General features: G+C 52.1%; 1 protein-coding gene across 2 annotated transcripts in view; it reads right to left on the bottom strand.

Annotated features, from left to right (window-relative positions):
- PRKCB (protein kinase C beta) overlaps nucleotides 1-27,159 on the bottom strand; it is a 113,258-nt gene that overhangs the window by 34,129 nt on the left and 51,970 nt on the right. For both annotated transcript variants that reach the window (XM_082772683.1, XM_082772682.1), the window contains exons 4-8: nucleotides 19,322-19,433; nucleotides 18,326-18,454; nucleotides 7,217-7,373; nucleotides 6,701-6,835; nucleotides 4,952-5,048 (exon numbers count right to left, since the gene is read on the bottom strand). In XM_082772683.1, the coding sequence (XP_082628809.1) occupies nucleotides 4,952-5,048; nucleotides 6,701-6,835; nucleotides 7,217-7,373; nucleotides 18,326-18,454; nucleotides 19,322-19,433 (630 nt within the window). The remainder of the gene's footprint in view (nucleotides 1-4,951; nucleotides 5,049-6,700; nucleotides 6,836-7,216; nucleotides 7,374-18,325; nucleotides 18,455-19,321; nucleotides 19,434-27,159) is intronic.

Here is a 27,159-nt window from a genome sequence, read left to right as displayed (position 1 = left end):
TCACAAGTAATCTCCAAGCCTTTGCAGCTGCTAATTGGTTATTGCAAGGTTCTCCTTGCTGTAAAATTCCCCATTCAAGGTCACCTGCAGCACCTACAAACATCTGAAAGACTGCTGCACTGAAAAATAAAGGTACAGTTTCAAGGATTTGCAAACATCATAATTGCTAATACAGCTCTGAACAAGTGCCCCAGGGAAGAGGCTGAAATCATTCAACAGCCTGAGACCTGCTACTGCTGCAAATGGAGCAACGTGCACAGGATGCTTGCTTTCAGATGGAAAACAACAATGACAACAACAACAAAAATAAAGAGTTTGTGCATAGAAAAGGAAACAAAGTCACCTCTCTGAAAGTATCATAGGACTTCTGGGGTTGGAAGGGACCTTAAGGATCATCTAGTCCCAACCCCCCTGCCATGGGCAGGGATGCCACCCACTGAAAGTCCAAAGTTTCTCCCTAGCTGCAATTTTTACGCTGTTGCAACCTCCCCAGCACAAGGGGCTATCTGCCAGAGCATTTTAGTCAAGGTCAGTTCGTGTGCCCCATGGCACTGCCCTGGGGGTCCTGCTGCCCACCCCAGCACCCGGAGCTCCTGGCATGTGCCACACCAAGTGAGAAACTGCTGTACCTGTGGTGTGGCACAGTGATCTCTGAAATCTTGCCCAAGTAAAACAGCAATCACAGTTATGATCGAAGAGCACAAAGCCTCGGACACTCCCCACCTTATCCATCTCCACTTTTGAAGGAAAAACCTCTAAGTGTGCAGCCGTGGCACTGGCTGAAAGCTGCTCATTTAATTTGGCTGAAGATGGATTCAGATGTGTGCAACTAAACAAGCCCAGCCTTTGCGTCGTCACAGAGCCAGCCCCGTGTTGTGTGACTTTGCCTTCAGCAATCCTTACCCTATTGTATTCCAAAGCTATCTGTAAAAGAAACGTGTACTTATCAGCAGGCAAAACAGTCATGTTCTGTGAAAGCTTCCCTAACTACTCTATCACAGTTAAAAAACAATCTTGTCAGATCAAATTTGACACTAAATTAACCTCTGCGAAAACAAGCTTTAACAAGATTCAAGGGCAATCATCGTGTTTCCATTAAATTACACCCAAAAGCACACCTCTGCATTTCAGACAAACACCTATCTCCTGCACGCCTGCAGCCCCAGCACCGGCACTGGTCACGGGAATCTGAGTGAAGCTGGACCCAGGGAGGACGATGCTGTTGCTCCTGAGCAAAGTGGGAAAGGTGAGCATGAAGAGAGGGGAAGGAGGAAGATTTTAATTTGCTTCACTCCAGCAAATTCGCCAGCTGCAGCCCCAGCACTGCCAGCAGCACCGGTAGGTGCCCAGGTGAGCACCCGAGCGTGGAAGTGACTCCAGGTCTCTGCTGCCACCAAGTCCGTGGCTGAAGAGCTGCTGCTGCAGTTGGACTCAGTCCTGTGCTTGACCTGAATTGCAGCATCGTAGTGTGTTCATAGGAGGCGAGGATACAGACACAACACGGCTCCCTTGAACAAACAGGCTCAGCATGCAGCTAGGCCAGGAGTGAAAAAGGTCTTTTGAGTACAGAGCTCGAGATAACAGTCAGGGAGAGGTCAAGATCAGCACCCTGCGGAGGTGTCTTGTTTTTGCTATGGAGTGCCTTTAATGCCTACTTCTAAGTGAGTAAAAAAAGTCCTTTAACCTGTTCTTTAATGCACTCCTAATGTTGACACAATTTTGAGACCTCTTTAAAGTTTACAACTGAAGCATGTCAAATACTGCTCACCAAAAAAAATAATTAAGAAAGCACTTGACCTTCGTTATCCAACTCCATTTGTCAGAGTTAATTCCCTACATCTGAATTTATGCAATAGCAGCTGATGTTCACATCTATCAAGCTGTCCCAACAACCGGCTGATAAAGACCGAGCAGAATTGGCAGCGGGTGTGCTGCCAGGCTTCTCGCGGAGCTGCTGCCTCAGGAGGCTTTCTGCTGGAGCCCAGGACGTGCCCGCTGCAGACACAGGGCTGCAGGAAGCGCACGGGCAGGACTGCAGCCAGGAAGCACGCTGCAGGCTGCCAGAGCGGGGCAGTGCTCCTGCAGAGGCAGCTCGCAGGCAGGCAGCGCGGCACCGTGCAGGCTGACACCTCTGTCCTTTCAGCCGGTGCTTCTGCAATGCCGACTCCACTCAGAATATAAACCTCATGCACACCTCAGCTTGCTCCTATTGATTGTGCTGCCCAGGAACAGGCAGGATCAAGCAGCGCTAACACAGGTCGATTGAAGGATTCCTTTTAGCCCTTATCCTCTGGAATGGCCCCTGGCTGCTGCTCTGCGGGCAGGCCCCACTGCATTCTTCTCACCTCTGGGGCAGCTGGCACGAGCCATGGCCAAGCTGCTCAGGGATTTCTTTCTCTCCATTGATGACTTGGTCACAAGGGAGGGTGCGAGCAGGGGAAGACGCAGTAGGGTGGGGATACAGACAGAGCCTGGCAGCACGAAGGGACACTTCTGGACGGTATGTTTTCTGATACGCAGGCAGCTCGCCATCTGTGACTTCCACCATACATACCGTTTTAACACCACTGGAACATCAAGAAATGTAAGAAAAGCGGGTAGCTAATTCTCTGCCGAGCTGACAACCATGGCATATGGTTGTATGTCAACTGTTGCATTAGAACTGTCTTATTTTCTTGGATATTCAGGCAAGTTATATATAAATGAGATATGTAAGCGAGATTTAAAAAAAGAAAGGGCATCGAGAGAAAGAAACCAATTCGCCAGTCCCATGCTACAGTTAGGGAGTTCACACCGACATCCGTAAGGGCAAATATTTTATTTTGTGTATGGCTCATTTCAGGTAAGTCTCCAGATGTACTACATTCATCCTCAGGGTTCTGGGAAGATTTTAGCTGTACTGAAAAAATGGCAAAGATCTATTAATTCAGTGCTGTCTGGATCAATCACTGCAGCAAAATCTTCTATGGCTTACTGAGTAGTGAACAGACATTTCTCCCTGAAGCATTTTTGGGGAGTTATTTGGACTGTGAGAGCAGTGCTACACGCCAGGGGAAGGATGGTTACCTGCGTTATCAAAAACTAAATCACTGGCTTGTGTGTCTTGCCTTCTTGCTCCTGGCTTACACCTCCACTAACCCCATCAGCACTCCTGGCAGGTAGCAGCTTGGTGCAAAGAGCCTGTTTGGGATCACGGCTGCCGTGTCCAGCCGACATAGCCATCGGCTCTCAGAAACCCAGAGCAGCCCCGGCACACCAGGCAGGGCACAGAGGCTGCCACGCCAGAACATACAGCAGGGCAAGAAAGGGTTTCTTTCTGAGATTACCTGCAAATCCAATTATATCAGTATCTTAACTTATCTTAGGGGTAATAATTCATAACCAGCAGCATGACAGAAAAAAAAAAAAAAACACAGACCAAAAAATGCTATTTTATTGCACCTCAGAGCCAGGGCACAGCTGCTGTATCAACGTTTGCACATGCTGACACCGGGAGCACAGTGACATCAGGCCACCCCGGCACACGCAGGGTCTTCATCCCTCTTTAATTGGAAAATAGTGTTGGCAGTACATTAACCGAAGTGTCTCCTCTTCGAGCTGCTGTACTCACTCTGGCAAACACAAGCAGTGAGTTATGTAATCCTAATAGAGAGTAATCGTCTGAAACAATGCAAATGAAAGGGTGATGTTTGTTGTGCTGCTTTCCTCGCAGTACGAAGAAATGACTTCTTAAAAATTATGGGATTTGAGACTCCTACCTGCACATAGCAGACATGGGATCAAGCAGTCTTAGCAGTGCACAAGGCACAAAGCAAACATTACACAAAACTGTGCATTGTGCAATATTCTCTGTTGTATTTTCAGCCTGACATAAGTGCCAAAGAATTATTTTCATCTCTCCTCTCATCCACCAGAAACAACTGTTCCCTTTCCCAGCTAAGCCACTGTCTGCTGCCACCGCATGCAAAGCCAGAGACATGCACAGGGAGGTCACTCCATGTTCAAATTGGAACGAAGTACTCCTGAAGGATGGCTTGAGCAGCGTGCAACAATTAGAAAACATCCTGTCAATCCCAGCAGAAAATTGTATGTGAATGAACCCTTCATTGCATCCCCTGGTTCATCTGAACCCTTGTGTTTTAACATGCTGTTCAACAATGTTTAAGAAATGACCACCTTTGGCTCATCTCTCCCAGCTTGCCCTCACCCTGTCTTCAGGTGGCTGCCTTCAGACCTGAATTAAAGCGTGACCACTACATCAAGTGTTGCTCACCCCTCGTTGAGATCCAAACCAGCTGCAGGCATCTCTGTGGATATGGAAAGAAATATAAACATGCTTGGCCACCACACGCTTGAATGCTGCAGAGCTAAGCACTCGCCAGGGCTCAGTGCCCATGGGGCACACATGCCCAGAGCACAGCTCCTGACCCGCTAACGCGTCCTGCTGGCGGTCAGCCACTTAGGTCTCACCCACCTCAACACTGGGAGCTGTGAGCTGAGACTGGGACCTGTTCAAAAGGCAAAACGCGATGATTTCTCCTAAGGAAACAGCAGTGTAAGGACAGGAAAACTGACCTAGCTGCTGTCCTTCTGGAATACAAACAGACCGCAGTGAAGGACAAGCCGATCACCTGCAGTGCTCACGTCCCCCAGCGCTGCAGCAGGGCAGAAGGCACTGCGGCTGCACCGGGGCTTTGCCATTCCCAAATGGAGCAGCGAGGTCCCTGTTTGTTACCTCATGGAGCCCAGCCTTTGCTGGAAAGCTTCAGCTCTTCAGTGACTTTTTTAGCTAACGTAGCCAACAGCGTGCCTTCTGGGGACAGCACCCAGGCCTGGTGCGGAGCAGACGGCTGTGCTGCACTGGCTGCGGGCACCAGCACAAAGCAGGAGGGGGTGCTGAGCCCTACCCTGCCCTGTGGCCCCAACAAGTTCCCAAGAAAAGCCAATTCACCTCAAATTTCTGCCTCAGTTCCTCGTTTCCTTCTTCTCCCTCGGGAGGCACGGGCACGTTGAAGTACTCTCCCTCCTCCTGGCTCAGCAGCTTAAACCTGGAGGGAGACAGTGAGACGGTCAGGGCAGGGCACTGGCTCTCCCCAGCTGTGCCCGTGTCCAGGTGACTCTTCCCCAAGGTGAGGACCACCCCAAACTTTGCACCCCCAGACCTCCACCACGCTTCCAGACATGCACCCGGGCACGGGGCTGTTGCTGGGACCCCCGGCGGGCTTGGGGCTGGCCAGCACACCAGAGCACTGCTGCCTCCTCCAACACCCCAGCCTGCCCCAAACCCACAGACAAGGCAGGGCATGGGTTCCTTCCCCCTGACACTGCCCTGGCCAGGGCAGATCCTGGCTCCAGCTCCCTGGGGACAGCGCGCACCCCGCTGGGAGCCAGGCGGGCACTGACAGCCCTGAGCACACAGCCGGGGCTCTCACAGGAAGGGGAAGAGTTTAGCCAGCAATTATCAGAAATCATGGAAATGCCATTCAGATCTGAGGCGTTTTACACAGCCGCAGGCAAAGCTTTGGCTCCATCAGTGCATCCTCTCCCGGCAGCCAGAGAGGAGCAGTTATCAGCCGGGTGTTATCTATAGAGCCTGCGTCTGCACTGAATGAACAAAGCGCTATTTGCATAATATAGGGACAGACTCTTCCTCTGAGCTCGTTTCCTCCATTAACTGCAGTAGTTTAGATATGAAATATACATCAGAGCTCCTTCTAGAGTTTATTCCAGCCAAATACTGTGACAAGGAAAATTACTTAGATCTCCACTTACATGATTTTTAAAAGGCTGGGAAAACCATCACACTTTGCACCGCATTAGAAACAGGCGGTGCACCAACCCCAGCTGAGACACACACAGCTTCACAGACGATTGCAAATTTAGGAGGAAGTGACAATTTTTTTCGCCCAGAACAGAATTTGTGCCTCAATCACGGTCTGTTCTACACTAAGTGGGGCATGAGGGTCTGAGGTGTGCTGTGCCCCCTGAGCAGCGCCCAGCCCCACGCTCCCTCCGGGGGGTCTGCTCGCCTCACCTAACACAAGTTAATGCCACGCCGATTTTGGTTTCCAAAAGACACACAATATCTATTTTCAATTACTACACTTCACATGGCAAGCATGGAAAAGTAACACAGCTCTCAGGCATCAGTGGCTGGGGAAAAAAAAAAGCAAGGGAACAAGGCATGTATCCTGCTGGGGAAGATAAAATGGAAATGAACAGACCCATTCAGGGTGATTTTGCAGACCCACTGTGTTCATCTTTCATATGGTAACAAGTAACAGTAATTACACACTTCGGGCAGTGCTCCTCCTTTTATTGAAGCCCCCCCCTCATCGCTCCTGCTGCTCCGCTCAGGCTGGTGAGGCCACGCTGCCAGCCCAGGACAGAAGTTAAAGGAATTCAACCCAAAGCTGCAGGAAAATGCTTGTTCTCCTGGCAGCTGACACATTCTCCTTCTGAAGCCTCTGTACCGAGACCCCGGAGGGAGCACTGGCCCTTGTGGCCACGAACATCAGGCTGATGGGCCACGTCCCTGAAGCGGTCCCAGTGTGCCTGTGGCAACAAGAAGCCACGAAAGAAGGTCCCTGAAGGGAAGGAGGCTGCCAAGAGAACAAGGGGCTGCCGTGTCTTCTCCCATCGGGTACAAAAAGACCGTTTTGCCCACAGCTCTGCACTTTTAAACCAATTGCATTCTTACCATCCATCAACTCCAGACTTCTGCAGCTCGGAAATCCCGAAGGACAAGGAGCCCATGAAGTCATTTCTGCTGGTCAGATCCCAGTCCCAAATCTCCACAGACAACCTTCTGTCTTTGTCTGCCTCCTTCAGTTGGCTGGAAGGGAGGAAAGAAAAGGGATGTTTGGTTTTGGAAGCCACTGCTACGCCACCACACCCTTCAAATGCCATTAGCACGTGGGTGCAAAACGAAGGGATGGCCTCCAGTAACAAGGCAGCCCTTTAACATTAATTTCTTGACAGCAGTCGCTTCAAATGGAGAACGTGAAGCTCCTTCCCAAAACACTCGGCTTTGGTCAGGGGACAGAGTAGAAATTTGAGCATTTCTGAGCCACGTTGACAGGACTGAAAAGAATCATTTCTCAGCTGAATCAGCTTAATCTCTCCGAATAATTAAATCAGAGGAAATACAATGACATTAATTCCTAGGGGGTGAGAAAAATTAGTTTACAAGTTCAAACATTTTTCTTGTACTTACAATTTAAATGTCTCATTCCACTCAGGATTCAGGGAGCACTTTATAGTTTTGGTCTTCTGTTTGCTTTCATTTTTGGGGTCAGGGATTAATTTAAGCTTCACGTAGGGATCTGACAAGCCATTAGGATCCATAGGAACTAGGTTTTTAGCATCTCTTACTGAGGAGGAGAAAAAGGATTAAATTCAATATTCAAACTGCAAAAAATATCCAAAAACCTAGACAACATCCCCGTGTGCCAAGGAGGAGTATGAAAATAGCGATTAAAAACAGAATGGAAGCTGGATGTGAGCAGACAGGGGCATTACATAAGAAGCAGCAGAGTTAGCAACACCAAGCATCGAGCTCGAGCGGACAACGGAGGCTGAAGGATCGACTCAACAGGCTGTTTTCATCTTCTGACAGGATGATTTGTTGTTTGCTTTCTTTTCCCTGCAGCAGTTTAAAGCTGCTGCTTTCCCTCTAGCAGAGCAGCGCTCCCAGGAGTGGCAGCACGCAGCTCCAGCTCGCCCCAGGGCTCAGCCTCTCCCAAAAGCCCCCTCCCAAATCCTGGCCAGAACCCTCAGGGGCTTTGCAGGGCTTGGTGCACAGAGCAGGTCCTCATCTCAGGCACCTCCTTGCGCTCCAGCATCCTGCATCACCTGCCTTTCTCCAAGGCCAGTGTGAGGGGCTGGGGGTGTGGGTGAAGGGCCGGGCAGCGGGACAGCTCCTCCTGTGCTCCCCAGTTCCAGCTGAGGACAAGAGCTCGGGGAGAGGCTGGGCTGAACGTGGGCTCTGCTCTCCCCTGACATCCTAAGAGCAGAGGCAGTGAGGCTGCAGCAAGGGGTGCCCACGTTTGGAGGCGAGCAGAAAGCAGCCTCTCGATGAGGAGGGATCAAAGGGCAGCGAGCACAAGAGGGCAAAGGCAAACCTGCGGGCTATTGAGGTGGCTTGTAATTGGATTGTGGCCCTGACAAGTAAAATACGACAGGGATGATCTAAGTCTCTTGCCGTGGACTAAGTCAAAAAGGGCCTGTCTTCTGGGAGAAGGAGCTTATCTCCCCCTCAGCCTGAGCAGAGATACCACCCGATACCACAGATGAAACGCCCCGTGGGACAGGGTAGAGCACAGCCCTAAGCAGGGGAAAGGCTGCTTGGAAATAACTGAAGCAGAGGTTCCCTGCCCCTGTGCTGCAGGGGGGACACGGCTCCTTTGGGGGCTTGCAGGCAGGCCCAGCTGCCCCCAGCAGCAATGCAGCAAGTCCCACCGGGTCATGGATTTTGCCCCATGCCCTATTCCAGAGGAGAGGACTCAGCTTGTTGTGAAGTGCTGCAGGAACTAAAAGATGCTTTCAGAGAGTCAGTGAGAGTAGAAACAATTGTTCCGCTCCCAAATCACCAGCAAGGAGTTTCTGATGCAAGGTTGGGAGCCAGATAGTTTTAAAAAAGGAATTAATGCTCCAAAATCTGCAATCTCCTGCTGTCCTCCTGAAGCATTGCCCAATTTCCAGCTCCATGGAATAAAACTTGTAGCCAAAAATCAAATCTGCATGTATAAACTAGCTCATTTATCAAACACGACAGCCTGACAGCAGCTCGCAAGACAGAGAGAGGCAAGCCTGCCGGGAATCGCCTGCTGCCCAATTAAGGTGCCTAGGCAGCCCAATTAAGGTGCCTGGGCAGCCCTATCGATTCTCCAGCCCCACGTATTTCTCCCACAGTGACCAGTGCGGGAGCCAGCACCTCCCCAGCACCTGTAACAGAAGGGGAGGGAACGACTGCCTTACTGGCAGCCTTGGAAACCCTGAAACAAAACGCCCAGAGACCTCGCAGTGGATGCTGTCGTGCCCAGGACAGGCCCCATGCCCTCGCTGTGAGGTTAAGGCTCACCAGTGGTCAGTCAGGTCGGGGATGGGGGCACCAGCTCGGCTCCCCTACCTAGCCATGGCTTCCCCAGGAGGACCCAACGCCCACGGTGCTGCCAGCATCCACCGACCTGCACTCGGCTTTGCTCTGAAATCAGAAGTCACCCACAGGGAGGATGCTGAGGGGTCTTCCTGAGGAACTGAGGACACCAGGACATCCTCAAAGTGCCTGTTTGGAGATGCCCAGAGAGGAGGATGCACCCTTCCTGCCCCAGAGAGCACCAAGTCGCAGACACGGGGCATCCCTGGGGCAGCAGAGCATAGGGCCGCACGGCTTTCAAGCTTCTCGAGCTTTTTTAAGCTTCAGTGGTGCCCAGAGACAGGCCAGAAGGCAGTGGGCACAAAGTGAAGCACACGAAGTTCCAGCCAAATGTGAGAAAACGATTCTTTACTGTGAGGCTGACAGCTCTGGCACAGGCTGCCAGGGAGGCTGCGGGATCTCCTTCTCCGGAGATGGTCAGGACCCCCTGGACACCACCCTGCGCTCCGTGCTCTGGGTGACCCTGCTGGGCAGGGGCTGCCCTGGGGGATCTCCGGAGGCTCCTTCCCACCTCCACCACTCTGGGGCTCTCCAGTTACTGCTGCCGTGCTCTGCAGAGCCCAGGCAATAGGCAGTTTTGCAGAAGCCCCGGGCTGCCCCTGCACAGATGGGAACCCGCAGCAGTGCCGGGCTGGTGACCGCGGGCGGAACAGCTCTGCCCAGCCTCACCCGCACAACAGACGCGCACAGCCAGGGCTTGTGAGAGCAGCCTGAGCAGTCGTGCCTCCCCCCATTTATAGCTCCTTGCTGTGACACAAGCAGCATGACTTCGTTTCTGTAATGTCTTGACAATTATTTTCATGTGCCATTTGACAAATGAATCATTTTTTATAAAGTTTGGACATAAATACCAGCTCTGCACTTCAGAGGATACACAGTAGTTATTCTGCAGCTTAATTTGGACTCTCAGTCAAAATCTTCTGTGGAAAGCTTTGTACCGTCCAAGCAGAAAGGCTCACAATCTGCTGTGTGAAATCTCTAAGTAATGAGTTTAATTTCCAAGGACCCTGCCAGGGCTCTGCACTGATCCAGCCAGAGTACTTTCCTCTCCCTCACCCCTTACTGGAGAAGCAGAACACAGTTTCTCATCACATTTACAGGCTTTTGTGTCTTTTAGATAGGAAACAAACAAACAAACAAACAATCTTTGCAACCCATTTTTGAATTATAAAACATGAAAATGTATTGGAGAGAAGTCCCACAGCGGGTCCTGCAAAACCACTACCCGAGTAGCAGCAAGGCCATATAGGAAGCAGCCCCTGAGCGTTGGTACCCAAGCAGAGGAGCAGCTCCTGCAGCCTGCAGCACTCGGTGCCCTGCCCTTGGTGCCTGGGGGAGCGGCTGGGACCTCGGCTGCCCGCGGGACCCAGCGCCCGGCCGCGGGGACGTGTCACCGTGCCACACTGAGTCATGCAAAGGCTCTGACTTCACCTCATTTTTCACCGTCCAAACGGCCAGGGTAACATACTCTAGAGACAAATGAATAGGTCTGTGTAATTTATCAGGCCATTGTTCAGTTCTTTATAGAACAGGAAAAATAATTCCTGACCCTCAGAGTCAATCAGTTTATGCCCTGAAGCATGAGATTTGATTACCTCATGTTATTATCTCAGCGTGCAGACCTAGAAATTTCATTAATGGGAATAATAATATCTATTCATTAAAACAAATAATGCTTCTGCTTGACCTTAAGTAACTTTCTGTTTTTTTTTATTTGTTTGTTTGTTTTCCAAGCAGAAAACAACAATGAAGTGCAAGATAGTTTTAAAAGCCTTGTAGTGATACCTTGTGTTAAAGTAAACATGATTCTCTCAGTTTATGGCATTTCTCTGACAGTTAAATTTGATGTAAAATAGTTTGACATCTCTTATGTGCTGACAGTTTTGTGCATCACTGCAAAGTAGTAACATCATTATTAACAGCGAGGAGAAGAAAATTATGGTCTCATTTCAAGTAAGTGATCTTAAACCACTCTGGGTACCAAACCTGCTGAGAAAAAGCTGCTGCGGCCTTGGGCAAACATCACGGGAGGTGCATGGCAGGGCCTCACCAGCACTGGGGGCGATGTGGGCGCAGGCACCGGCTGCCTGGGGAAAGCACCGTGGGCTGCGGAAGGGATGGGGTGTGCAGGGGCAGCCCATGGTGCCCCCAGCTGCCCACGGCAGGGGGACCAGCAGCGTCAGCGGTGCCCACGGCCACCTCCGCACACATCTGTGCAGGCACACGGGGATGGTGGGGGTGTGCCTGGGCTGCAGCCCTGCTGATGCTGTGCGCACGCTGCTCGCCCCGCAGTGTCACATCGCTGTGCCTCCAATGGCACAGGTAGACAAGACTGATTTTTCACCGATTCCCCAGGCACATCACACGAGGCTGCTCTGAGAGTGGCCTCTCCTGCCCAGTGGGCACTGCAGCACGGGGAAGTCCTGGCAGAGGAGCACTCGGCTGCCCTGGGATGAGAGATCCCTGCATTGCCTCGTGCTGGGTTCTGCTGCCAGCCGGATCGGTGGCAGGCACAGGAGGGTGGCTCCAGGCTCGCACCGCAGGGTGGGGGCACCCCAGCTGCTGGCAGCAAAGGGCTGCTGCTGGCCCTGCCGCCTGCCTGCCCACCGATAGCACCCAGGTTTCCATGGGAAGGCAAAATTAATATGCTGGGTAAAGAAAGACCAGAAAGTTCTTTGCTAAATATGCAGTGCCATATGGGGGTTCACTTCTATGTGAAAAGGAGAAAAAAAAAAAAGCCTACAACAAAACCCACTCCTACCCAGCTCTTAAAGACAACTTCTACTGGCTGCCAAATCCTTTACCTTCATCTCTGAGTAAGCAGGGCCATTGGAACAATTTTAGTGCAGATCATTCTGCTTCCCACTGCACACCATGGAAAAAAACTTCTGAAAGCCCTCTCGGTGCAAGGAGAGGCCCGAGTTTGGCCGCCCCAACACCTCACCGTGGCCTTGGCCAGCAATGTGCAGAGAACTGCCAGCGGTGCCCCCCTCTCACACCCTTTGAGCAGGATTTCGGGCAGGGGAAGGCTCTCGGGCAGCCTTCCTGCAGCACTGCACCTTCCTCCCTCCAGCAGCAGGCACCATCCTCGTCTGGGAGCAGCCACACCACAGCGCACACCTGGCGCTCAGATTAGCACCCTCGTGCATTAGAACATTTAATTAATGCTCTGCAGAAGAATATATTTGCACATGCTTATACAATAGAAAAGGCACAGGACTCATTACGGCCGCATCTTCCTGGGCTGGTGATTATTAATTAATGCACTTCCAGCTCTTTTATCTAATCGTAGCATAATTGGTTTCAGTTTTGGTCAATGTTTTACTTCATCAGCTCAGTAAATAGCAAGGCTCAGTCCGAGCAGCCCGTGCCAACCCTGCGGGCGCTGGCAGGGCTTAGGGCAGCTTGGGAGCCCCAGCATGGGCAGGAAAAGAAGTTCCCTTCCCTGGGGCAGGGTCCATTGACCATAGCAAGTGGATGTGGTGCTCCCAGCCCCACATGCAGGGCACACGACCACCAGCCCTTGCACTAGGACGGTGCTCTGCCTTAGCACGCACCCAGGCCGCAGTCACAGAGCACTGAACAATCCCCATCTCCCACTGGAGACAGGCAAGGCAGCAGCGATGTACAAGCAGAGTCCTTCCTGCCGCTAATATCAAACAATTTCCATGACAAAGCTCTGTGCACCTCACTGCCTTGCCGCCTCTGAGAAGCCTGAGCTGCGAAGCGCCAGATTTAATGGACTCTGAGCCACGCAATGACTTAGCTTCGTATGCTCTTGCTTCTCTGTTTCCCAAACTCAAATATTCATGTTTCTTAATACGACAGTCTCAAAATAATCTGCATTGGGAAGCTTTTCTATTATGGAAGCAAAAATGTGCAACGCCTTGATGACATTTTAATTTGCTACAATTTCCCACTTTCTCCAGCAGTCTTTTCCTGCTAATAAGATACTTGATCAAAGCCCAGAACAGAACACAGACGGCGAATATACATTTGCTCTTGTCCAACATTAGCCAAATTATGCCCTGTCACACTCCATCACTCTGCCTTCCACATTAGGCACGCCGCAGACACGCAGCACATCGCTCCTACCCGCCAGCGTCCTGCCGCTGCATCGCTGCAGCTCGCGCATGCCCGCGGGTGCGCACGGCAGCCGGTGCGCTGGGATCAGCGCCGCGCTCGCGGGTCTCATCGCCTGCAGACCTGGCTGCTGGTTCACACCACACGTGGGGGCAGAGAACTGTGTAACCTGGCTGCGCTGCTGCCCTCCGAGCTGGCCAGCCCCCACCTGTGGGCACAGAGCAGCAGTGACCGGCCCCAGGGGATCCTCTTTGCATTTCAGGTGAAACAACGAGTGCCGGCAACCCCTGAGAGCAGGGAATAATGCTGGCAAGTGTCTGTAGGCTTGCTGAGCATAACAGACCAGGGTCCTGAAGTGGCTGGGGTAAAATCTGCCCAAGTCAGTGAAGCATCTTTAGGTGGCTTTTGAAGGGACTTAATTTGTTTTGGCAGTCTCACAAGTCTTGAAGGACTTTTAGGTACCCAAACACTTTGTTTACCAGGCCCAAAAAATCACTTTTATTTCATCAGGCAGCTCAAGCTAAATAACCCGGCCCACACTACCTACTTAGTATGACAAAGCCATAAGTGTGAGTTTGCTGTGGTTTACGTGGTGGGTGAGACAAACAGAGATCTTTTTGCCATTAAAGGAGAAGCAACCGAACAGAGCCCTCCTGGGGCTGTGCAGCAGAGCAGCTGCTGTCATCCCCGCCACCTCCTGGCCCCCTCTGCTCCTCAGCAGCCACCACTCAGCTCCTGCAGACTCCCAAGCCTCCAGCTGGAAAATCCCACCCAACGTGTGACTGCCCTTCTGAAAGGGCGAGAGCCTCCAAAGACTATTGCCAAGTTAGCGGAGCTGATGTCAGGAAGCCAAGGTGCTGAGGTTTATCTCCAGCAGCTCACCACTACAGCTCTGCACAGGGCTGGGCACGTGGTGGCTGGCACAGGTTGGGTGCTTCAGGGGGGTGCTCAGCTCAGCAGGGCATGCTCCTGCGGCAGCGTGGCCAGCACCGGCTGCAAGGAGGCTTTGTCCCCACTTAAAGTCACGCAGCTGGCAAGCAGAGCTGCTAGCACAATTAGCCATTCCTAGCCACTTGCTTGTGGTGTCCCAGCCTCACGCATCCACTCGCTGCGTCCCAATCTGCCAGTGCTGAAGGTAAGTTTCAGCTCCAGCCCGTCTAACTGCACAGGAGTGCTGGACGTCCAAACACGTTTCTCCTTCTGCTCAAATCCGTCTTGTCTAATTAGGCCTGGAGCCAAAGCCTGCCTCCTGCTAAGGCACCACGTAGGATGCCTCGCACAACTGATGCTGCTCTGTGCCGAGCACCAAGCATGCCAAACGAGCGAGCTGAGCGTGGGGAGCCAGCTGGGCCTGGCACCCCCTGTGCCGTGCACAGCCCAAAGCAATGCTCAGCGTGACCCAGCCAGCTTGGCACCGGCCCTCTCTGCTCCTTCTTGGCCCCACGTGTGCCCCTGGGCTTGCAGTCACCGCCTGTGGGCATGGATGGTGCTCCCACAACCCCTGGTGCTTCAGGAGAGAAGACAGCACTTTCTAAGAACATTACAGAACTGTGTAGCTGGATGGGATGCCGGCTGGTTTGAGTCCTAATAATAATGCCCCCAGACACCTGTCCCAGCACCGGCTGGGCAGACACACACCAAGCCTGTGGCAATGGTGCAGAGCCACGGCCTTAGGAAGGTGACATTTATTTGTCCAGGTACCTTATTATTAGACAACGCCATGCATTTTTAGACACTGGGAACACCAATGAATCCCAGTGCTTCAGAAACACCCTTGCAGCCACAGACAATTGCACTCACAGGGCTTTGATTGCAGTGAGCAAAGCTGCACTCTTGGGTGCACCATTATACAACTGCACTCAGTGCACAGCGTGACCAGAGCTGTAAGGGGGCTCCCCCAACACCAAGGAGTGATTCACACAACCTGGAGCTCCAAGGAGGGGCAGCTCCGGGCCCAGCACAGCAGCCCCAGCCCAGTGCCTGTCCCCTAGGAGTACGAGGCTGGGTCCTTGCCACCAGCCTCTCACCCATGCCCTCAGAGCTAGCATCAGCCAGGGCCAGCGCTGCTCCCGATCACATCACTGCAGCTGGCACAAGTCAACTCCATTGAGAGCCAGCCAGGACCATTCTGTGCACATTTCGTGGACCTGGAGAAATCTGTGGTTTCAGCTGCTGTGTTCTGATCTCCTGCCTCGCACAACAGCCACCACCCAAGCCTCACGGGAACCAACAAAGCCGCTCTCTTCAGTTGTCCACCCCATAGCTTTGAGGTTCATCCCAGTTCTTTAGAGCTAAGAATATTGTAACTTGGATTTTTCTTGTATTACCATATTTATTTACAATTTTAGTATCTACAGACCATGCTGTAGACAGGACTGTACCATGTCGAGTGCTGTACAGCAGCAAAACGTGAGCACAGCTCAAGGAAACCACAGCCTACGTACGAGCCTGGAACTTGAGTCCCTGCAAAACATCCACTCCTTTCCCATGTCGTGTTGAGGTTTGTGGTTAAAATTGCACCTTGCGGCAGCGAGTTTCACAGCGCGTGTTTGTGTCATGTTTCAACATGTTTCCTTTCTTATTGATTTTCATTTTGTGAGATTAGGATCACGAGCACCCACTGTGCTGATAAGAGCAGCAGCGTCCTGTCTGCTGCCAGCGTGCAGAGGAGGTCTCAGAGGGAGGGAGAAACACTGCCTGGGGCAAACCATGGTCTTCAAAAAGGGGGTACGAGCAGATGCAGTTCTGCATATTGCTGGCTGACCAAACAAGTCATTTCAGATCAAACACCACATTTTGTTTAACCAAAGAGCTGCATTTTCCATCGAGAGGAAAAGGTTATCATTAGAAGAAAAAGAATCAGAGAAAGAGGGAGAAAAGAAAAGCACGCTACCAAAAAGCGTTTCGCAAATCCCTGTCAAATTCAAATCAAGGAAAAAATAAAAGCCTTTACTTCCTCAGCTCCAACGCCATGCCCATGCTGCCACCTGCAGGCACTTGCTCCTGCCCGGCTCACGCTGCCTGCTCGCTGCTGCCAAGCACCGAGGCACCTTTCACACCTCATGCTCCAGTTGCGATGCTCTGGGCCATGGGAAAGCTTAATAGATTTTCGGACAAGGGCCCTGCACACCCGACAGGATGGAGAAAAGATCTTGCCCCAGCACCAAATCTGCATTTTGCCATGCAGCCAGGTACACTGGTGCTTAGGCATCACTGAAAGCCCCCCAAAAACAGACCCTGGCCCTGCACCCCCCCAGCAGCTCAGCACGTTACGGCGTCCAGCACTGCCTCGTGAAGCAGCAGAAGGAAATTGGCCGGGATAAGAGGAGCTGGCAGCAGAGAGACCGTGTGCAGGGCTTGGAAATGCAGACAAATTTGTGAGGCTGGCAGCAGGGGGGGCTTTAGTTTTATTGTTTCAGGAAAGCACTGGCTTCAAAGAGGCTGCTGCTTGTCTGGGTCGGGGTTCAGCCCTCTGGGCTCCGCCAGCCGGGTGCCGGTGAGCTGCGGATGCGCCCGTGCGGGACCAAGGGGGACGCAGGTGCCCTGGGGATGAGGCTTCATCCCCAGCAGCCACTGCCATGGGACTGCAGCTGGTGATGCTGTGCTGTCGCTCCCTGCCTGCCCCGAACCAGGATTTCTGCAGGAAACATGTAAAGGGCATCACCCACCAGGAATCAGCCCCAACAGAAAGCCCCCGGCTGGCTCAGCCCCATCTCCCCAGCGCCCCGTGCCAGGCTGCATCACTGGAGGAGCTGTGCCGCAACCGTGCCCCAGTTTTACAGGTTCTGGCCTCTCCTTGCCAAAAAAACACTGCCACAAACCCGGTAATTATTGCAGGCTCTGCCTTTTTGAAGCAAGCAGCCACCGAGGGAACGGAAATCTGTCGCCCTACTGGATGTGAGCCAAAGCAGACGCCGGCAGCACAGGCTGTGGTGCCCAGCTGCGGGCTGCACACGCGTGGCTCCCAAATGCCAGGGCCACGTCTGCTTGGGTCTGGGGGGACATTTCCACCTCCTTCCGAATTCTGCAATGAAAGCCCAAGGCCCTCACCTGCCTGGTCAGGTAGGAGGAAACTCAGCAGTGAGTGCACAAAGTCTCTCCACTCTCGAAGTGCTCCCACTCCTTCATTAGCTATGCAGCAGAGCTGGGGAGCACAGTACATTTTCCTTGCCTTTCTGGAAAAGCCAACAGATGACATGTTTTCACCAACACCTCCATAAAGGGCCAGAAATAAAACAGTCTTTCAAACCCAGCTGAAGAAAAGAAATTCCAGCTGCACAGAAAGGGCTGAGGGAGTTTCTGCCCTGCCTCCTGAGCCACGGGAACACCACCTCGGTGTCTGGGAGCCTTCTGTGCTCGTGGGACTGGGAGCTCTGTGTGCCCATCCACTCCGGGATGCCACGAGAGGCTGGGTACAAGTCCTGCCTGTCTCCTGGAGCAAGGTGCTGAGAGAGCAGTATTGCCGCGAAATAAAGTCTTGTGTTCCAGTGAAACTCTCCTTTAAGGGAAAAAATAATTTTCATATGCAAGGCTGAGGTTGCTTGTGCCCCTCCCTAGTCATTCTCAGGCACCTCCGAGGGAACTGCTGCGCACCCCACTCCTGCCTGTGGTCCCCAGCCACCTGCCTGTGGCTCCAGCCCCACACTTCTGAGGGCAAAGCCTGCGATAGAGCAGCAACACTTGGCACTGCTCGCCGGGCACAGCCAGGGTGATGGCAGCAGGTACCAGCGGGGTGGTGGCCGCTGTGCCCCCCAGGAGGACGGTGCGGGGCAGGTGGCTCAGCAGCAGCCAGGAGGACAGCAAACACCTTGGGCATGGGGCGCACGCTGCGGCTTCCAGAGCCCTGGGTGCAGGCTGCAGAGCTTTAGCCAGGCAAAAACACCATCCCAAATCCCCACCGAGAGGCCCAGACACTGTTAAAGACATGGACAGATAATGGGAAATGGACGTTGGCTCTCGCACGGACAGCACAAAACAAACACCGCGCTTCTCCACGGGGCAGAGCTGAATGGAGAAGCTCCCAGCCCTCCCTCCTGGGACCTGAAAAGCCCGTGGCCAGGGCTCGCCCCCGTGCCACACACCCACCTACGACAGTTAGAACATCCTTCTCGATGTCGGCCCTGATGTATATCCGGCCCCGGCGCTCGGTGTGGTCCGTCCCACACAAGCTCGGGACGTTCATCACGCAGCGCTTGTGCACGTTCATCATGCAGGCTGCGGAGAGAAGGAAAGGGTTGCTCAGCACCTCCTGCCATCCTGCCACAGCTCAAAGGGGAGTTTGAGGTGGGCTGGGTGGAAGAACCCCTCTCCCTTTAAGTGGGGATGTTTGCGAGGGACCTGGGGACAAACACGCAGCAAACGGACCTCCAAACCCAGCCAGAGACCTGGGGCTGCAGCAGAGCGCTGCACAGAGACGGGGCCCCACCAGCATCCCTGGATCTCGACTGCAGGGCTTGTAGCCCTCGCTCTAATTACTCAATAATTTTACAGATTTATCAGACTTCTCTTCCATCCCACCCATGGTTAAATGCTGGGGATTCAGCTGGGTTCACCAGGACTTGATAAAGGGCATCAAATACCCCATGCCTTTACCTGTATATATATATAATATATATATATGTATATGTTCAACTAACTCAGTTCTACTTGGTAACATTTTAAGGTGATAATGAATACACTGTTCCCATAACAGTCAGCAAGCTTCTATATTTATGAGAAAACCAGCACATGGTGAGCACCAGAGTATGCTGTTCCCCGCAGACGGCGTAAGCATGTAAGCAGACGCTGCATAGTCACAGTCATTTTAAATAGGAATGTACAAGATTGACTTGGAAAATAACTCATCTCTCTCCCTATCCCCCCCTCTTCCTCCATCCCCCATCTTCTCTCCGTGTAACTCCCCAGCTGCTCCCGTGCCTGAGGTAGGGCTTCTGCAGACCCAAGTGCTGGAGCGGACTGGGTACCTCCACCCCTGCTCTCTGGGTACCAGTGGCACCCCCAGACCCTGCCGCCAGGTGAGGCCCCCCCACCCCTTGCTCTGCCTCCTCTGCTGCAACTGCAGCCGCCGGTTCCAGCACTTACTGTCACATTTCATCCCCTGGTGAATGAGCCCGTACAGCAACGACCCGCAGTGGTCACAGAAGGTGGGGCTGGAATACGTGTGGATTTTAAACTTGTGTTTGCTCCGGGGATCCTAGGAGGAAAACAGAAGAAAAAGATTATAAACTCGCATCAAATACTGGCAGGGAACCTCTGTTCTCTGCGTTCTGCATGCCAGCTGGCTTCAGAGGTGCCGTTAATGGACTTCAGTCAGCAGCCACCGACTGATGTGGACCTTTTCCAGCAGCCACCAAGATCCAGCGTTATTACTCTCTCTCTGTGTTGCTATAACAATGAAAAAGCAAGGCATTGGCTTGTTTAGGGATTTATTGTTTTTGAATAACTTGGTCTCAGCACAGCAAACACCAGGTGAAATTGGTATGTAGAGAACCAAGAGGAGGCCTGGACACCGCCCAAAATGCACGTCAACCCAGTGGGTAAAGCAAGAAAAAGCACCCGTGATGTCCATCTGTACTAAGACTACCCAGTAAACTTCTTTGTGCCCTGGTACCCCGCCCTCCCCAGCACGTTTTGGGGGAGTTGAGCAGCGTAAGGAGCACCTCCAATATCTGGAGTTTCCTTAAAGCCAACTGCTGATGCTCCTGCAGCACTGCATGCCAAGCCAATGGTTTACTGCAGCCCCTTTACAGTTTTGTGCAGCCTCGCAAGCAGGACCCTGCTTTCAGGGAGCCCTGAGCACCAGGACGCCCCAGCCCCTGCCTTTCCTGGGCTCTGCGAGCAGCACGTCCTCGCCCTGCCAGCACCAGCTCCCACGGTGACCCTGGTGCCACAGTGGGGGTCCGGCCCCAAGGCCCCCCCTGCCTCCCGCTGCCCTGCCAAAAAGGGTCCCTGGCAGCCAAGAGGCTCTCAGCAAAACGCCCCCAACCTGAGGGGGGTCACATTTAAAAACCTCTCTCCTCAGACTCTGGGAGCAGAGCTGAAGCAAGGGCGAGACCACGGCAAGTGCCGGCTGGCTTAATTTCATCTCAGGTTAATTGTTTAGAGGTTAGGGATGAGGCACAGCTCCTGGCTCAGTCATTTGAGCTGACTGGCTTTCTAATGGCCTGGAAAGGTGCCCAGGCATTAGGAAAGTCACCTCTTCGGGACACTATAGGCTAAGTAAATAAATAAAGAGCAGAGTCAGAGCCTAGCATGACATAGCTGCCAGTACAGTACCTTCCCCTTAAATTAATTTTCCTACCACTCTTGCACCGAAGCTTTCAGCTGCATTAATCACTAATATTCTCTATTATTTCTCAACGTCACAGATAACTTGAGCGATACCAGAAAGACGGACAAGCAATTGAACTTCATTTAATTCAACCTGCTAAGTGCAAGGGATTAGGTACAAGCTGCAGCAAATTTATGGCACTTGAAGCTGGAAATCTCTCACGTTTTACCCAAAGCAAACCTCTTGTTGATACCGAATGCAGGATGCCTCTTCCCAGCAGCTCACCTGTCAGCTGTGTGACAGGAGGCCTGAGAAGAGGGTTCACAATTCACCCATCTCCTGACAACCTCCAGCTACCAAAAAGACAGTTTGGTAAGTAACAGTGTACCTTCAAGAGCCTTTTACATTCCCCGGAGACGCAAGTGAGCACAGAAAACCTAAGCCTTGATGTTAGGGCTACCCCTGGGTCCGAGCAGCCCCAGCTGGGGGGCATTGGCCGCCCATCCCTGCCCTCATGGCACCGGGGCGATGCCAGCAGCACCTGGGCACCTCGAGCACGAGCCACAGGCCTGCCAAACCGCAGCGCGTGGCACGGGGAGGAATCGCCCCCAAGCACTCCAATTGCTGCGTTCCCTTCTAGATAGAGATATTCCTGTTTAGGCAAATGAAAGCTTTAGTCATTCATAAAAAACACAAGCTTAATGCAAAGTGAGGCAGTTTCCACCTCATGCAAACGATTTTAAATTCCCCCTGGAACTGGGAGTTTCAAAGAAGTCAGAGAGAGGCAATCCAGGCACGCAGCGAGCAGCGCTTCAGCGGCAAGACGTGCTGCCGTGGAACAGCCACAGCATCTCCAAACAGCCCCCAGCATCCCGAGGCTGCGGGGCAGGGATCCTCTGCTTAGAGGATGACAGATCCATCACTGGGGCATTTGGGGCTTCACCCACTGCTGCCCACACCCGAGGGGCTGGTTTGCAGAGACCTGGCAGCTGGAGGCAGCCAAGGGCTGGAGCCCAGCAGGGCACGAGGGTGACGGAGGAACGGGCTCGGGGAATGTACGGCTGCTCCCTGAGCACAAGGGAGCGGGAGGGACCTGCCTCACCCTCACTGGTGTGGTGGAACGTGCCAGAACCTGGAAATTCTGGGTATCATTTTCCATCAAGGCTGAAGTCTTTACACAAAGAGCCTATTTTTGTACCGCAGAGACAGAGATGACGAGATCATTGCGTATGCAGATGCTGAGAGACTTAAAACAAGAACAGTTAAAACGAAGTTTGCCAAGAAAAGAAAATCTGCTCCTCCTTCACTCCTACCAGAGCAGCACGGTCCCCAAAGAACAGGACAGAAAAAGCTTTCTTTGGAGCAGAATTAGAAAATGCCATTAAGAGTGTTTTACTGCACTGAGAAGCTCTGACCTTTCTCATCAGCACTGCCACAGATCTGTCATCCTCCACGCGGAGAGATGCCTGCATGTCCCGAGGATGGGAGCTGAAACGAGCAGGTCAGCACGTGCGCCAGGGAACAAGAGGAGCAGCTGCTGGCTCTGAGCGGTACCGGCAGGTCCCTACCCATCAGAGAGGCTCCTGCTTCTCGGCTTGACAGCAGGCTTCTGGTGTGCGATGAGCTACTGCAGAACTGCATCTCCGACTTGCAGAGATCTCAGTCGTCACCTCTGCCTCTCGTCAGGGTTGTACCCATCACCGAGCCCGCTGGATGACTGCCTCGCTGCGGGACGTGCCTTCCCATGGGGGCTGCTGCAGGAGCCGCTGCTCTCCACGGGCGTGCGGCTGGCAGCTGGGAGTGTGACCATCTGACAACTTCTGACAACTCACCCGCAGCTCCTGGCAGGTACCGGGGGCTCTGCCAGGACAGCACCGCAGCAGAGACCCAGCACCACAGCACCAGGGCACGAACAGGGTGTGAGCAGAGCACTTTTGTCGCACCCAGAACTGCAAACACTGCACTGGATGCTGTTGGGGCTTTTATTTACTTCTGCAGTAAATTCAGCTTTGCCTGGCTAAGAGGAGACATAGATCAGGAAATGCCTTTGGCTTCAACAGGGAGAAGGTGAGAGGTTGGGGGGGACCAAAGCCTTTCTTGGGCCCAGAAGCCTGAGCCATAAAATACTTTAAAAACATATCCAGCTCACTTGGGTTCATCTTTAAAATAAGTCACACATGAAGGGCACTTAGGTTTCTTTGTTTTCCTCATGACGATAAAAAAAATAAAATAATAAAAATCCCAGGCCCAGCTCGCGTGGCTTTCTCCCACACCACGGCACCGTTTGTCCTTCAGCAGCGCGCAGCCATCTCCTCTCCTCGGGGATGCAGGCATCCAGGCTGAGGATGGTGATGCTATTTTAATCCTTTGTACTGACAAAATCTGCTGGACTCTACAGAACAGCCACTCAGGTTTGCTCCAAAATTATGTGCCCCTGCTTTCCATATCTCATTGCAGAGAAAGCCATAAATTATCGCTGCTGAAGAAGAATTAACGCAGCTCATGTGAAGAGACTATTTTCAAGTGAATTTCATAGCAATTTAGGCAGCTTAATAGCAGAGCGCGTACAACACGGTGACAGCTTGCTGTCTGCACCTAATGAATCCCAACCCGCGGACATGAAATCAAAAACCTTGCATTTTGGTCCCGCATTTCCCCCGGGGAAAGTCCCCCGTGGTACATAACGAGCAGCTCACAGCAGAGGCACAGGAGCGACCTAGCAGCGACTCTGAAGGTGACACTGGAAAGCAAAGCCTGCGCTCCCTCCAGGGAGGATAACTGTGTGTGAGGCATCGGGAACACTAACGAGAAAGCTCCAGGAGCATCCTCCTCCTGCACACGATCTTGCTGGAGAAACCCAGATGCAGCCGGGGGGCAACAGACTGAAGACAACTGCGACCACCCCAGTGGGGACTGGCGCTTCTGCTGAGGACGGGCTGTGCACGGTGCAGCTCCGCGCCTGCCTGCACCCAGGCTCCATCCCAGCCCTGAGCTGCTCATCCCCAGCCTCCAGCTCTCTTGCTCTTCTGTCCTTCGCAGCACTGCAGCCAGACCAGGCCTTGGCACTGGAGGGCCGGCGGCTTGGCTGAGCAGGCACGGCCGCGAGCATCGCAGCTGGTGCTGCTTCGGCATCAAACACACGGCCGCAGGTAGAACCTGCCCTTGGCAGCTTTCCTTGGCAGCTTGCAGCAACTTAATACATTTTTATTGACAAAAGATCTCATCTGCTAGTCAGACAACCACAAAGGGACGCAGATGACAGTTATTCTTCTCTTGCTGCTGCCAACACTGAATAAAATACACTCCGCTTACCGAGCAGCAAAAAGACAAGCTCTGTTTTTTTCCCCAAGCAGCACGAGCATCTCAGCATTATTTAAAAATGTTTATTATCGTTCGCATGGTGTGAGAGCCACTGTTCCTATTTAAGCTAGCTGCACGGAGCAGGCTCCCCCAGCCCTGTCTGCACAGGCTGCAGCTTGGAGGCTGCCCGATGGCACTGGGAGGCCTCCGAACCACCCCAGCCTGCTGGACACGGGGCTTCTGGATGCCCCTCACCAATGCTGCTCAGGTGGGCACATATGCCACCATCCCCTTCTGCCCCCCAGATTGTTTTTCTCTGCACAAACCAAGCCAGGAGGTCTCTGGGGCTGCAGGCAGGGCGCAGACCCAACCTCAGTCTCCCACCCAGTCATTTAACAGGAGGCTGCAATCTTAACAGACATAATGAGACACACACACAGCTCCCCGAGGAAACGAGAGAAGAGCTTTTCAAACTGCAGGGCTGAAGACAAGTGCAAACTGGCAGGCGAACGAACTCGGCTCTGGCGGAGCCAGGGAAGCAGCAGAAGGTGCTGGGAGGGAGCAGCGCCGATACATCTTCATCCCACAGGAACTGTCACCGGCCGTCTGCGCCCGCAGCGCCTGCAGGAGGAGCCAGCATGTGCCCTCGCACGAGGGGCAGATGGCACCCGCCGAGAGCTGGAGAAGTTAATTAGCACAATGAAAGCGAGCAGCAAGTTGTGGCGAGGCTCTGTCGTCCTGCACGGAGGGGCTGGCTGCAGCCCCCACTGCCTGGACGCAGCCCGGAGAGCAGAAACCTGAAGGAGCTGCTGGTTCTCGGGCAGCACAGGCGGCGTCTGCTTCTGCTGCCGCTGATTGCTCACTGCTAATTGTTGCCATCACACGTTTACCCAGATGCTCCAAAGAATAATGCAAGCTTTGGCAAGTGGAGGAACATCCCCTGCCCCTGCTACAAGTGCTGGCGTGGCAGCTGCTGATAGAAAGCACAAAGCAACAGGCATATGCAGGACAAGGAGCACCCACTGACACTGACGCTGGAAGCACCAGGAGGGCCACAGCTCTAGCATTCCCTATGAGGCTTCTATCTTCTTCTAAAAGTAAATGACAACACATTTTTCAGTACGCACACCCAATTTTGGGTCTTTTCACAAAAGGAGTCCAAGGCAAAGATGAAATGGTTCTGCCTCCAGCAAGCAGAGAGTGTGGACAGGCCATGGGTGCTGCACCGGCAGCACTGCAGATATCCTATCCTATCCTAAAGCTGCAAGTGCTGGAAAAATTAAAAGCAAAATCAAAACGAAGCTACAGTGGCCTGTTATCTTCCTGGAGCAACTTGGATATTTATTAATGCATCTTGATTAGATGACCTTTAACAGGATAATGCAAAGAAGGTCATTTTCATGATTATTTTGTCTACAATTTAAATAATTATGCATTCTACTAATAGCTCTGACTATAATTAGGTTTGCCAACTGCATTACATTATACATGCCTGATTTCAGCTCCTGAAGACCTTGCCATATTTCAGAAAACTTCAGCTTGAATGGGCATGCTAACTCTGCCTCCTGCAAACAGGAGAACACAGGAGTGTCAGAGCTTGTAATAAAGAACAGCGCAGCTTAATTCGTTTGCGTTAATAAGGGTTTCAACTACATTAACATGAAAACTATGGCAAAGCTAAAACCTTCAGCAGGAACGCAAGCAGGCAGCAGTTTGAGCACAGTGCAGCACGGGCACAACGTGTGGCTGTAAGCATCAGTACCCCAAAGCCCAACACGGGGCACAGTTGGGCTGAATTACAGAAGTAAATGGCAAAAACGCCACTGTCTTCAGCTACTCAGCTGCATAACAAACGTACTGTCCTCAGCAATGTTGATGGTCAAAACACAGACCCACTGGAACATCTCCAGACATCAAAAGCAAAAAAATCCTGCCGTGACTTAGGACCAACCTAGCATGAAAGCAGCCCCAGCAGCTTCAGTACCAGCATTTGTATCCAGAGCTTCAGGCTCCATTGTGAGAAGCCTTTTTTTTTTTTTTTTTTTTTTTTACTTAAAAGCGCTATCATCTCTGTATAATTAGTCCTCCTCTCCTGGGTGGAAGACTCATACTCTGTAGGCTTTGCAAGGTTAAACACATGCACGTTCCTCCAGGAGGTTCAAACACAACCAGATCAAACAGAAAACTGCTCCAAAGCAGAACTAGTCAATGATAACAGAAAGACTTTGACATTTCACTGCTCTCCAGTTTTGTTACGCTCTGAAAAGTGGAAAATGTCAGCCTCCTCCCAGGGCCATATGCCTGAGACATGCACAAGCCACCGTCCCATAAAACACTTCAGCACATACTTGGCTTTGAACAGACAATAGTTTTAAGTAACTAATATCACCCAGCTGCTTAGAACTAAGCATCCACATGTACCACAAGCACTTCACAGGATGCAAAATGTTTTTTTTCATTGATCCTGAAGTAACTACGAAGTACTAAAAGATACAGAGAAAAGTCAGGATGTTTTAAAATATATTTTTCCATGGGCTCTGTGGCCAGCATACCAGCATACAGCAGCTCTGGGGATGAGAACCAGCAGCCAGCTGGGCTTACAAGTCCCAGACCAACCCAGGACCTGGCTGAAACTGCTGCACTCCGTGTCTGCAGCCCCCGACAGCACAGCCCCTGTCAGCTGCTGCTCCGTGCCACCCCTGCGGATGCTGAGCATGGGGATGCCATCTCGGGGAAAGGAGCTCTTCCCTCGCCAGCTCAGCAAAATCACGTGTCCCACTGTAATGAAGAACATACTGTAAGGTTTAAACAAATGTGATAAATTAAACTCATTCTTTCTGCAAGATTTAATTGGATATTAGTATTTGTGAAAGGAATGACAGTTACCAGATTGCTCCACAGACAAAAAAAAAAAAAAAAAAAAAAAAACATAGCTAAAATTGTTACAACCTAGATTCTATCAGTGTTTAACATAATTACAGGTCGCTCTAGACTCATGCCATGGTTATTAGCAACAACACAGCAGAGGAAAACTCAAGCTTTGCATTAGTTCAGAAGGAAGCCCTGTCCCCAGATGATTCCCAATGTAGACAGGGCATTGTTGTTTGCCAAAGCAGTTTTCTGTCTCCTGATTCAAAGCTTCTTAGGGATTAGATTGCTGCAAGAAGCTTGATTGCCAGTGCAGAAGGAATAAAGTTTGCCCTGCATGCATCTCCCTGTTAAATCCTGCCTGACAGCCATCCAGGAGTACAAAACAGAGGATCGCCCAGAGATTCACAGAATAACATCCAGGTACAAAAGGGCCAGTTTTGCTCCTTATTTTAAGTCTCAAGCATCTGCATTCCTCTCT

Source organism: Aythya marila (assembly GCF_965140915.1).
Source record: "Aythya marila genome assembly, chromosome: 15".
Lineage (NCBI taxonomy): Eukaryota > Metazoa > Chordata > Aves > Anseriformes > Anatidae > Aythya > Aythya marila.
Note: the sequence above shows the minus strand (reverse complement) of the source record. Positions and strands in the feature narration are given on the sequence as shown.